The following is a 12,503-nucleotide window of genomic DNA, read 5'->3' on the forward strand; positions in this document are numbered from 1 at the left end:
AAAAATTTAAAAATTTAAAATATTATTAATACTTGGTCATGTCAATTCTGACCAGCCTAATGGACTAAATTGACAAATGCAAAAGGTTTAGGATTGAATTAGTGCAATTGTAATAGTTTTATGACTTTTTTGATAATTTTTCCCGACATTAATAAATAATTCGAAATAGTTGACAATTTCAAGCAATCGAACAAACATGACCAAAAATACTTAAATAAGAGTTAGCGAATTTAGGATATTGGTAGGCTCCCACATAAATATCGAGAGCTAGTAAAGTTGAAACTAACTAGTATATTAATATCGAGAGCTAGTAACATGCGAAAAGTTGATATTCACCCAAATCAAGGCTCGTAAATTTCTAAATCAGTTAATAAACTTTATTTCATCGCTGACTTTAATAATTATCGAACCATTTGGTGATATTGGAACAAATCAAGTAAATATTGGTAAGCGGACCCCAAAGCTGGTATTCTCTTAAAAAGTTACTAGCGTTAACGTTGGTCAACTATCGAAGCGATTGGGGATTTAAAACAACCCGGTCCCACAAGTTACGACACGCTGGCATTTCTCGTTTTTTTTTAAACTTTTTTCGAAGAAAGAAAGATTTCTCTGGAGACTTGCAAGAGAGAGCTTCATGGAGCGGGAGCCGACAAAGACACGGAGGGAAAACGAAGATACGACTCCTAGTCCCACCAGAGTACTACAACGACCCGAGTACGAGGATCTTCTCTGAACCCAAATCGGTTGGCACTAGTAATCAAAGAAGAGAGCGAAGCGAAACCGGGCATTGAATCGATATGGCTCTTTGGATGGAGAAGGGGTCGCAGCCCCAGACCGAGAGCGAGATCGCCGACCTCGACGCCATTGCCGCTCTGAAAGAATCCGCCGCTCTCGAGCTGAAGGTAGTTATTGCTTCCCTCAGTCAATTCGCCATTTTTTATGGATGTCGCGGTTGACCTTTTCAAGTTCGCGTTTTGTTTCTCACCCATCACTCGTCTTCGACGCCTTTCGCCGTCGACATGCCGTGTCATGTAAAAGCTACAAGTGCCACGCATGCCTACTTGAGAGTCTTGGGCGGATGCTTTGTTGAGGTGGATTGATTGGAGCGCATAATGTCAGTTGTCGATTCGAACGAAAGTTCGAAGCTTGGCTGAGTTTTTGTTTTTCTCATATTGGCCTGCTTGCGGGGTTGGAGCCTGTACAATGTGGCAACTTAAATTGCTTTGTCAGTTGGTAACCATGTGATTTTCTTTTGCATTAAGTTAAATTGTCTGTGATATTACCACCTTATTGATCAGAATACTAGTTGGATTTGCCGATATTGTATGCTATAATCAGCAGATAGTATTGGTCCGGCTACTGGGTATTAGGAACAGGAACTGGTGCTACATTCCTTATCGGGAAATCAGTACATGAACGTTGTGCTATGTCTGTGTGCGTTTTTAGTTTGTAAGGACTGGGTTCTTTACATTGATGTAGATATTTCTCTATCCATGTACGTTTGGCCGTCAAGATACAGGAGTTTGAGACATAAGTGTGCTTTTAGGGGTAAGTTTATTGAGTAGATGGTTGATAGGAACTGTTCTGCGAATAGACTAGTGGCACCTTGGGACTGCCAAAACAATGTCATTAGATTGATGCCTTCATCCATAGTTCAGATCGTGTTGCTATTATCGCGTTTGAAAGACAGTTTCTTTGTGTCTGTTCCAATTGTCCATTTGCTTTGCAGGAGAAAGGTAATGAGTATGTTAAGTTGGGCAAAAAACACTATTCGAATGCTATTGATTGTTACACAAGGGCCATTAATCAGAAAGCTCTAAGCGACTCTGAGAATTCAGTTCTTTTCGCAAATAGAGCACATGTCAATCTGCTTCTGGGAAATTATAGGCGTGCTCTAACAGATGCTGAAGAAGCAATTAATCTGTGCCCAACAAATGTTAAGGTAAGTCATCTACATTTACAGTCCAGTTACGTTTACTTTGTGGATCTTAAGACATGATGTTCATGCTATAGGCTTTTTATCGAGCTGCCAAAGCATCTTTGTTGCTGAATCTGTTGAACGAGGCCAAATTGTACTGTGAAAACGGACTCGAGAAGGATCCAAGTAATGAAGAACTTAAAAAACTTGCAAAGAAAGTTGAGTCCAACATAATGGAGCACCAAAGCCATGACGCCGAAGTTTCCAATGCGGTGACAGTAGCTAAGGTAGGCATCTCAAATATCTTCACCTGTACTTGTACCAGGAAAATCTTCATTTTTCTACAGAGTGTTTTTGTTATGTCTTTAACCTCTATGTCTTGGTCTTGGAAAAATTCTTAGGGCCTTGTTTCTGCAATTGAGGCACGCAAATTGAAGATGGGGAAGGCGATGTATCGAGAGCTTACTGGCCTGAAAAAGCCTGTACTAGATAAAGATAACATACTTCACTGGCCAGTTCTCCTTTTGTATGCAGAGGTCATGTCCAGTGACTTCATCGAGGACTTCTGCGAGACTGACATGTTCTCAGTTCATCTTGACTTAATATCCTTATCTTTTACTTTCTTTTTTACTTGACATTATGTTAACTCGATTTGCCATCATGTGTCAAAGTCTTTATTCATGGTCAGTTGCATGTTTGAGATAACTGCACTTTATTTCCATTTCTCATTTGGATTCCCCAACTTCCTGCATCTGTTCTTTTGGTATGCTGGACCACTTTTGGTAATGGGTCCACAGAGATTTTTCACATAGGATTAATGAGCTAGGATTCCTCCATTGACTCTTGATTATGGAAAGTATTTTTTAAAACACATAAAATCTTGACAAGAATCTGTTATGCGATGGAGAAAAGACTTTGCTGAATGCAGTCATGCTACTGTTGTGGTGATCTTGCACTTTAAATGGAGTAGACAATGATGTACCATTACACTAGATTCTTATAAGTAGCATTTTAATATGGTCAGTATTTACAGGCATTGAATGCTTAAGGATATTATTGATCTCATAAACTTTAGGATAGAGCTCAAAGTGTTTTGAGATCAGGCACCTTTGCTAGCTAAACTTGTCATGAGGTCTTGTGAGGTAGGAACCTCTTCAGTGCTCCTCATTGTATTTTCTCGGTTTCTCCTGAGTCTGTGTGCCTTGTGATTAATTGGGCCTTGTTGAATGCTGATCAGGGAATAGGGGAAAGAAAGATGGAAGAGAGAAGCTGCTCTCAGCCCTCTTACATTAGAAAAAGTACTTTACCTTCTTACCAAGAATTCCGTTGAATTTGAAGAGAAAACTGGAGATTTTGTCATGGATTGGATGGTAGTCTGAGTCAAGTCAAATCCGTGACAAATTTCTTAATTGTGATTGATCTATGAACGGTTCTTAATGTACAACTATCATAATGAGATTGCAACGTGGGATATTTTAGTGGTGCAACCGTCCTCGTACAATAAGAAGGTTCTTTTTCCCCTTATCACCCCTATTTGACAATCATAATTTTGGTATGTGAGCACTTCCTTCATTGAATGTTTCCTTAAGATTCAAAGATCTTCTCAGTGGATTCTCCTCCGTTACCATGGGATACAGAAAATAAGTACACCCGTGATGCTATTGAGTTGTATTATGAGGTGAGCTGCTAGAGATTTTATGGTCAAGGTTCATGCTTGTTCATCTTGTGTATCCCATGAGTAATCTTGCCATCTAGGTCAAAATTCATTTTTCATTGTTTACATAGATAATTCTTTACATCTCCGATACTTTATGTCGGTCATGTTATTGGTGGATTATTTCTGAGCACAATGCAACTTTGCATTTTGGCGGTTTGATCTTAGGAAAGATGCTGGGAGACTGCAAAATTTTCACTATATTGTATCTACACACTTGGGCAGAAGTATTGGCAATAGTATAATGCAGACATAGTGGAGGAGATTCTTTATCAGTATCTTGTCCTTGAGAATGGACATGCTGCCTTCAACTTTATTTTGCAAGTTTAATACAAGAGAACTAGCTTTGGTCTGCAGGCTAGTTCTGGAACTTGTCTGTCAGCTGCAAAACTCCTCCGGTATTTTTTAGAAGGTACTGCAGGTGCTAATGTGGAACTTCCTTATGAAGATGAAAACGCTACGGGCAGTTCTTCTAGTGCCACTATCTCTGCTGGTAGAGCTTCTCCTCGCTGAAACTTTCCTGTATTGGTGCTCTTATTTTTCCTAGTAGATTAGTTGCTTTGCAACAGTTGACTTGAACATGTCTCTTACCAATGGACTTTTAAGAGTCTTTAAGTGTACTTGTTTTCCCTATGGAAATATTGGGAACAAAATAACAAAACAACCTCAAAAAGGTTTTGAGATGCTTGGCTAGCATGAATGGTTTTCATCAAAGAATAATTCGATGGTTTTCACATCTCGAAGGTCAGGGTCAACTAATTGCATGGGACTCTCCATTGGTTATGCTGTTTATGAACATCAATCATCGATGAAGTACATATGAACAGCCTCCTTTGGTATTTCCGGAGTTTTCTTCTTTTGAGAGATACAGATAGACATTTTCCTCACTTGTTTGGCTCCTGATTGTTAAGTAGAATGTAACTAACTTGGATCGATGTGAGGTTTTGAGATGAACATGAAGTACTTATGATCTTTGGGAAGATGATTTGAAAGACACCTGTGAGTATCTTGATTTTGGGGAGACCAGTTTGAAGCTTCAATTTGAGATTAGAGTCATCATGAAGCATATAATTATAAGCTGGGAAAACATCTGATGAGAGAGAATTAACAGTGAGGAGCCTTAAAGAAGCCGGTTAAGTGAAATGAACCTTCAATGGTTGCTTTTGAGATTTATCAGGAGAGATGGAGGAATGTACTTAATCTGGGTTTGTTGGAGAGGTCTGAGGGAGTTTTTTGGGCGCCACTGAAGCAAACAGAAAACGGGTGGACTTGTGTTAGTTATCGTATTGGACTTTGTTTAGTGATATTTGAAAGTGGTTACATCTCATTATTATCATGCTTGTCAGTTCATTGAAGGGTGAAGCTTGTATAGTCAGACTAACTTTAACAGAACTGTTTTGGGTTGTTCACTCTTACTATTGAAGTATATTTGCTCCTGAACCTTTATGGAGTTGATGGTAATAGTTTGTTGGCAGAGGTATATTATCTGAAAATCTGATGTTGGTGGCTATCACTTATATGTGAAGTGATCTTTTCTCATTATTTGTTGAATACTATTTAAGAATGTTGTCTGAAGTTCATCTTTCTTCACTATTGAAACGAAGCTTCAGATAGTTCATCCTTTTCTCTCATGCTCCTCGTGTCGAGAAAATCTCAGTTGAAAGAAGTAGAGCAAGTTCATACATTCTATGTAATGCTTAATTCACATCTAATCTCTGGGCATATTTTCAGGTGACGACTCTGCCAATAAGTGGATCAGAGTTAATGAGAAGAGAACTCTCCATGATGTTTTGAGAGAGTCTAGATTCATTATTCCGGGAATTCCAGGTGCGTATTTAGGACCTGTTTGTTTCAAAGAGTGAAATGTACTTTCCATTTTTTGACGGGAATGGAACAAAACATGAATAGAATCTAGATGACCAAAACATGAATAGAATTTAGATGACCAAAATTGACTTGCAATGATTGTAATATTCCTACCATCATCTGGACTTCACCTTCCCTATTGTGAAATCTCTTATTTGATTACATCTTGTTGTTGCTTCCTGATTGAATATGGTGGTGACAATGCAGTGTTCTTCGTCGTTTCCAGAAGGTCCAGCTTCTATCAAGTGTTCAAATCTGGAAAGTGGACTCCACATTGATGTTAGGTTACCATGTTTGTTGTATCTTTGGTGTAACTGTTTTGCTTTTCTTTTTTTCAACCAAAACGAGTGTGAGCGCATCAATTTCTTATTAAATTTACTCTTGGAGTAGAGGAACACATTCAATATACTAGCAGGAGCAACATAGATCACATAAATGTTTCTAATTTTACCTGTAGTTTACAATATGTAAATTTTGGATTACCCTTTACCCTTTTGTGAATAACTACCAATTTCCAAACGAGCGAATCATTTCTAAGGATAATCTTTTTTTTTTCTTTATGTCGATGGCCAATCATCGGCTTTTGGACATCTATGCGTTGGATTGAGCCAGGCATAAAAAATGTCACAAGATTGAGTGCATGAATGTCGCCACTTTCTGTTCTTTAGCCATCACATTTTTAACTGCCGCCCGCGCGTTTGGAATGGATGTCGATGCTCCAAAATCAGTGTCAGCCAAGTCAAGAGACTGCATCTCAAGAAATTGGAGGGTCTTCGTTTTTTTGACATAAATGAGTAGTATCTTATGCAATCCTTGGTCTGTGCTGTATTGTTGGAAGCACTTGTATAATTGGTGATTCATCAATCAATGACATGATATACGTTAGGAGCATCTGTCTCGAGAGAGAGAGAGAGAGAGAGAGAGAGAGAGAGGCGTTTACAGAATGCGAAAATACCATGCTCGTGGGCTCGTGGACCAGATGCTCAAGGTGGAGTATAAAAGCTATCATACAAACTATAGATCTTTAGTGGCAAAATCGCGCTAAACGTTCCGGAGAGGCTCCTGTCTATCAAATGTAAACAATCACACAGAGTGTTTATTACAATTTAGTCCGACGTAAGAAGTCACCTCCTACCATCAGATATTTGATTACAATGCTCTCTTCCAGTTCTCTGCAAATGAGGAAGCTTAATAATGACTGGCAGATACGTTAAAAGCCCAATTCGCTTAGCGCATCTGTGAAATGATAATTCTATTTTAGCTTTGCTCTGAGCTCAGAATGAGATGTCCTTCCCAAAAAGTCCGGCAATTCCCTTCCCGGGATCACTTTGCTTCACGAGCGACTCCCCGACTAATACCTGCGAAAGTAAAATATGAAAGTCCATCAAATCAGCTGCGACTCATCTGATAATCATGTCTGGAAGTACAGAAATGGAAATGTGTAACGTCAATTTACAAGTGCGTTTGTAGGTTAACATGTTCACTGATGATGGAGTTAATCTCATCATCCTCCCTTCAATAAAATACAAGCTGGTTTAACACTTGGTACCATCAGATTGATCGTGATCCATCAAAACTACAACCCAAATAAGATGGTAGACAAAATGGAAAAAAAAACCAGCAGAGGAAATTATCACTTGGGATTGGGGCTACAAATATAGACCGATCTGCCCTGGAAAAAGTCGTTCTTGTTTAAACAGCAAAACATGTACTTTGGGCGAGAATGAAGAAAACGCAGAAATACAGTGCTTACCGCCTTAACACCGGCCTCTTGTACATAGGCAATGTCGTCAGGAGTAAACAGTCCAGACTCCCCAACAACCTTAAGGTTCACAATTATTGAGAAATAAGATAAGAGAGATTTAAGATCAGGCAAGCAATCATTAGGACATACAATACTTCCACCAATACAAAAGGAGATGCCTTACAATTATATCCTTCTGACGGATCAATTGCCCACGCTCTCCAAGAAGAAGCTTCTGTGTGTTGCTGATATCCACCTCAAATGTTTCTGCAAACAAAGAGGTCAAATCAGTCATAAATACTTAAAATGTGCAGGTGATTTTTCGAATTCTACACCCGTCCAATATGATCTCATCAAATTTAATACCATCCAATCCCTGGAGTAATGGTCTAAATCCTGATTCACTTCTCATGGTGAATATACATCGCATTTGAGAGTAGATTTAATAATACACCTGAAGGACATTGCTCTCTGTCCGAATTTCAACAGTTAATTACCTTCTTTCGTCTTTCTCCTTGCTAGAATCATCTACTTTGTATTTTTCTCTTTTGTGGCATTGGTTCTCCTTAAAATTCCCAGCTTATTCATCGGTTTTGCTATCAATGATTTAGTTGGAAATAATAAACTGAAACTACTAGTACAAAATTGTTTTCCCCTGATACTAGCATCACATAGAATTGACTAACCAGTTAAACAGCTATGTCATCAAATATACGAAAAGCCTACCCAGATTGCGGTTGTTGATGCCAATAAGCTCGACTCCCTCTATTCCAAGGATGCGATCCATTTCCCGCTCATCATGCACCTAGAAATAAATGCAATTCTCATCAGGAAATGAATTTGACCCCACTGGAGCCGAACTGAACCACCTGAATTAAAAGTCCGAGGGCGATGATCCTAATAATACCCGTCCGTCCAGTTATGGGACATAGATCACAAATGACTCCAATAAAGAGAACATCACAGAAGTTCCAATCACCAATAGAAGAAAAGAGTAGAACAAGGCATAGGCCTTCTGGCTATATACATTACAGATATTCATAAAAGCTTAGCAAACTTTTCAAGGATTTGGAACAAGAAATTTAATTTATGAAAGACATCATGCATTTTCCTAAGCTAACTTGCAACCAGGAGAACAAAACTATTTTCAAATCAGATAAGCCGACTCTGAACCAGAGGAGAAAAACCAGTTTGAAATGAGATAAGCCGACTCTCAACCTGGACAGCAAAACAAACTTGAAACGAGAAAAAATACAAATGGTGAAAAGGTATACAAGAAAGAGAGATATTCAAACCTCAACAAGAGCAGCCAACCCAAGCATCTTACAAATCTTAATCATGTATCTGATGTCAAGGTCAGGCAGAACTGCTGCAATCAAAAGAATGGCGTCTGCACCTTTTACTCGAGCATAGTAAATCTGCCATGCATCTACTATAAATTCTTTGCACAGGAGAGGGCACTGCATAAAATCAATTTCGTTAAGAGGATAAGCAAAACCAAACATCATACTGATGTACCCATTCAAGAAAATAGCTTATTTCCAGGGGCAAACCTTTATTCCTGCACTCCTTATTGCTTCTAAATTATCAAAGCTCCCCTGCATTCGCCAAGTGAAAATGAACAAGCATATATCAGCCACTGCTGTAGGTTGACATATCTTTGATTTGCTATTTATATTGCTAATACTTATGAACATTAAAATGCTACATCCAAGGACGTCCACCGACAAGTTTACCTGAAAATACTTCTCATCAGTCAAAACACTTAGACATGCTGCCCCTCCTTTTTCATAAGCATGGGCGATTTCAATCTGAAAGAAACATTTGTCAACAACAAACTGTTTCAAGAGATACTAACAGCCACTACTACTCATTAAATTTCAGAACTAGATCGCTGCCACGGCTTATTATACACCATCAAACATCAACAACAATCAAGTCCTTTCCATTGAGTGGGGTTAGTCACATGGATTCTTTTCCAATCAAGGTCCGTCTGCCAAATCCTCTGTTCCACAGCTCAAGTCAAGTATTCAACGGAAAATTATCATGCAAAAAGATGCAATTAAACATATATCGGCTTAGCTATGAATAGTGGTTACAACTCAAGGCTCCCCAAAGCCTAAATAGGTGATAGATATCTGTAATTGGAAATGTGAGATTCTCCTATAAAGAGATGAGGACATATCCATTGTCACACAGCATCCACTGTTACATTTGTATGATTTTAAGTAGGGTTTCTTACAAATCGGTAAATATGATAGGGATGTCATAACACAACGGAATATGCAACTTACTGGATCAAAATCTTCCCTCAGTACTCCTCTACTTGGAGAAGCCTTTTTAACTTCAGCAATCAAACCCGGAAGTCCTGTACGTTCATGAGCTGCTTTAAGAGCTCCAATAAAATCTCTAGTCGGGGGAGCATTTTGAAGGGCTTTCCTAAGCATCACCAAGGGTTGCTTTCCTTTCAACTGAAATTAAAAGCATAAGCAACAACCGATCAAAATATATCACAAATATTGCCTGCTTGATACACTACAAGAAAAATAATAATGAATTGCCTGTGAGACTTCCTTTTCCTTATGCCATACAATCTCCTCCAGCTTATTTCGAGGAGTGTTGCCTTCATTTTGCAATCGAAACTCAAAGGGCCCAACATAATGCAAGGGAGGTCCAGTTGGTGGCCTTCTTCTAATCCTGATCCCTTGGCTAGCAGCTACTTCATCTTGGTACATCCCTAATTCCCAGTCCTTGGCATTAAGAGAATTTTCTTGTGATTCATTAGCAGATACAACTGTAGCAGATATATCACTCGTCTCCGACTGCATAGAAAAACAGTAAATTCTTTTGTAGATGAATGTTTTCATAGAAGTTAATAAGATCAACAATTTTGGAAAGATGATGAAACAAGCTTATAGTTTCCATATCAAGACGCCGACCTCAAATAGTACTGCATATTAAATAAAGCTGAAGCACGAGTACGGTGAAGATCTTCAAAATTTGTTGCTTCTATTAAAAACACAAGCTAGCAGATGAGATAGGTGGTAAATATGGTACTCTTAATAAATAGTTCATGATCACAAAGCCAAGGAAAAGGTTGTTGCCTTTAAAGGAAATATCTCATAGTCGTAAGCATATGTACCATAGCAAGGACATGAATGGGATTTTGTAATGTCAATTCACCAAGGCTAGATAATGGTGCACCAACACTCTGCCGACAACAATTGTTTTCTCAAACCATGCCCACATTGACTCACCCTAGATTCGAGAAATTGAGAGGAAAAGTTGTTGACAAAGATGAGTTGTGCTGATTCCTAGAAGTCATTAAGCAGGTAAAGCCAATTTGAAGATACTGTTTATGTAATTCTAGCAATGGAAACAACAGAGTTGGAAGAGAATGGTAACCTGTTGAGCTCGAACACAGCTGATAGAGAGCTTACTTTCCTTCGCATGAAGGTCCATTGCAGCAATTGGAAGTAATTTACAGATTGATGACTTCACGGGCCTGCGCATGAGGGGTACACCATGAAATGGAACCCTAGCCGTCGCTCGAAAAGAAACTAACCCCTCCATCTCCTTCTTGATTTGGCTTTCTATCTGTACTTTCCAGTGACTTTATTGTTTGATTTTGGGCCTAGGCAAAACTAACTTCTGCCACACAGGAATGGAGAGAGAGAAAATTTCATTCTATATATACCACCAAATAGTAGGAAGGACTTAAATTATAGTACAATGTAGAACTTCAGGCACAGAACATGATTTTCTTTCCATGCATAGGTTTAATGCAAGAAATGTAAATTCAGTTCATATTCATGTACTCATGCAACTAAAACAAGTTTTCATGGGTCAGGTATGACCGTATGAGATCACACAGCATTAGATGGAGCCACAACTTCTTGAATACTATTTAATATGAACTAAGTAGTATAAATTGGAGCAAAAAAAGTTTTGGCATAACAGGGTAATGCACGAGTTTCATGATAAACAAACTTATAGCAAAAGCAAGGCTCATACTCAATTAGAAGGTTCCCCGTGGTGGCAAATGGGTAGGTCCTATGAGCATTTGACTGAATGACCCATGTAACTCACACCTACATATTCTCACGCAAATACAACCTGCAGCCCCCTATCACAATCAACCCGGTTCAACCCAAAGCCACCCGATTCGCTTACATCTTAGGCATTTGAGCATATCAACATGCCAACCTCTTCTGCTATTGCACTGTTTTACAAATTATGAGTGTCGAAATCATATCGCCACTCAGGGAAACCACCTTTCTTTTGGAACTTAAACCAAACACTTGGCGTGCCCACTCAATCATTTGCAGCACATTTTCTTTTATTTTGGAAAGACATTCGCGGCACATATCAACAAACACATCTCCATTCGCAGGTACATTACTTAAGAGTCACCTTTTAATCCAATGAGCAACTAACACACTATCAACTGACACCCATTAACGGCAAAATTTATAAATCCTTTAAATTCACTTAAGCTCACTCAATCAATAATCAACCAGCAATGGTCACGGAATACTAATTCGACAGCTAAATGCACTTTCGAGCCATTTCTAGCACCACCTTTGTGCTGCTGATAGCTAAACCGCAATCTCCAGCCACGATTGCCATTAAAGTCTTGAACTTTAACCATGCCCAGGAGTTTCCGATCAATCACGCACGCAGAGGATAAGCTCACGTACTTCAATCAGAACCTCTGCTTTCAAAAAAACCCAAAAAAGAGGAAAAAAGGAAAAAAAGAAAAAGAAAAAGGAAAGGCAAAGCCAATTGGAACGAAGACTTTGAAGAACCAAAGCACAATACACTCACCCTTAGACAGTTGCGGATTCGAGCAAGATTCCCAAGCCTCCACAATTAACGCAGAACTTCACGAGACGAGCAAGCGCTTCGACCGCTCGGTTTCGCTCGTCAATGCGGAAGATGGGTGTTCTTCTTCCGCGACGGCAGGAGAGTTTCAGACCGTATACGCAGCAACAAGCGGAGGAAAGGGAAGAGAGGTGCAAGATTGGTACTCAAATTCGTCTCCTTTGGCTCTCATCCCATCACATCACACACATTCATCGCCAAAAGGCAAAATGGGAAATAAGAATCCTGCAGTAAATGAACAGCGAGAAAAAAAGGGGGGGGGGCGATTTTGTGGATACGCTGTAATTTTTCGGTGAAAATGAGGATAGTAACACTTTTCTTGTGTTATGTGAAAAAGAAAATAAACAATTAAGATTCACAATTTCGAAATTTCGAGT

At 39.1% G+C, this 12,503-nt stretch overlaps 2 protein-coding genes across 8 annotated transcripts; one reads left to right on the plus strand and one right to left on the minus strand.

The window, feature by feature from the left end:
- Positions 1-617: 617 nt before the first annotated feature.
- Positions 618-5,928, plus strand: LOC115739130 (tetratricopeptide repeat protein 4 homolog). The gene is made up of 8 exons (XM_030672071.2): positions 618-902; positions 1,730-1,942; positions 2,014-2,205; positions 2,320-2,520; positions 3,516-3,596; positions 3,990-4,125; positions 5,364-5,459; positions 5,706-5,928. The coding sequence occupies exons 1-8, from the start codon at positions 798-800 to the stop codon at positions 5,774-5,776; spliced, it is 1,095 nt and encodes a 364-aa protein (XP_030527931.1). The 5' UTR covers positions 618-797; the 3' UTR covers positions 5,777-5,928.
- Positions 5,929-6,501: 573 nt separating this feature from the next.
- On the minus strand, positions 6,502-12,337 carry LOC115739129 (indole-3-glycerol phosphate synthase, chloroplastic-like). 7 transcript variants are annotated; one of them, XM_030672069.2, is made up of 13 exons: positions 12,070-12,337; positions 10,648-10,893; positions 9,804-10,064; positions 9,537-9,713; positions 8,979-9,053; positions 8,796-8,840; positions 8,538-8,702; positions 7,969-8,047; positions 7,427-7,509; positions 7,252-7,320; positions 6,770-6,856; positions 6,692-6,737; positions 6,502-6,633 (listed from the first exon to the last, which is right to left on the minus strand). In XM_030672069.2, the coding sequence occupies exons 2-11, from the start codon at positions 10,813-10,815 to the stop codon at positions 6,773-6,775; spliced, it is 1,206 nt and encodes a 401-aa protein (XP_030527929.1). In that variant the 5' UTR covers positions 10,816-10,893; positions 12,070-12,337; the 3' UTR covers positions 6,502-6,633; positions 6,692-6,737; positions 6,770-6,772. The 7 variants fall into 7 exon arrangements, with proteins under 7 accessions (XP_030527929.1, XP_030527928.1, XP_048126917.1 ...); XM_030672068.2 differs by having other exon boundaries at positions 6,502-6,737; XM_048270960.1 differs by lacking the exon at positions 6,692-6,737 and having other exon boundaries at positions 6,502-6,672; positions 6,751-6,856.
- Between the last annotated feature and the right edge of the window lie 166 nt (positions 12,338-12,503).

This window comes from Rhodamnia argentea, chromosome 10, assembly GCF_020921035.1.
Source record: "Rhodamnia argentea isolate NSW1041297 chromosome 10, ASM2092103v1, whole genome shotgun sequence".
Classification (NCBI taxonomy): Eukaryota; Viridiplantae; Streptophyta; class Magnoliopsida; order Myrtales; family Myrtaceae; genus Rhodamnia; species Rhodamnia argentea.

Coding starts and splice junctions, on each gene's coding strand:
- LOC115739129 (XM_030672065.2), bottom strand. CDS start 10,815: ATGGAGGGGTTAGTTTCTTTTCGAGCGACGGCTAGGGTTCCATTTCAT. Junction 8,703..8,795: donor TAAGGAGTGCAGGAATAAAG/GTTTGCCCCTGG, acceptor GATTTTATGCAG/TGCCCTCTCCTGTGCAAAGA. Junction 6,857..7,251: donor AAGAGGCCGGTGTTAAGGCG/GTAAGCACTGTA, acceptor TTACTTTCGCAG/GTATTAGTCGGGGAGTCGCT.
- LOC115739130 (XM_030672071.2), top strand. CDS start 798: ATGGCTCTTTGGATGGAGAAGGGGTCGCAGCCCCAGACCGAGAGCGAG. Junction 1,943..2,013: donor TGTGCCCAACAAATGTTAAG/GTAAGTCATCTA, acceptor TTCATGCTATAG/GCTTTTTATCGAGCTGCCAA. Junction 2,521..3,515: donor TCTCAGTTCATCTTGACTTA/ATATCCTTATCT, acceptor TAAGATTCAAAG/ATCTTCTCAGTGGATTCTCC.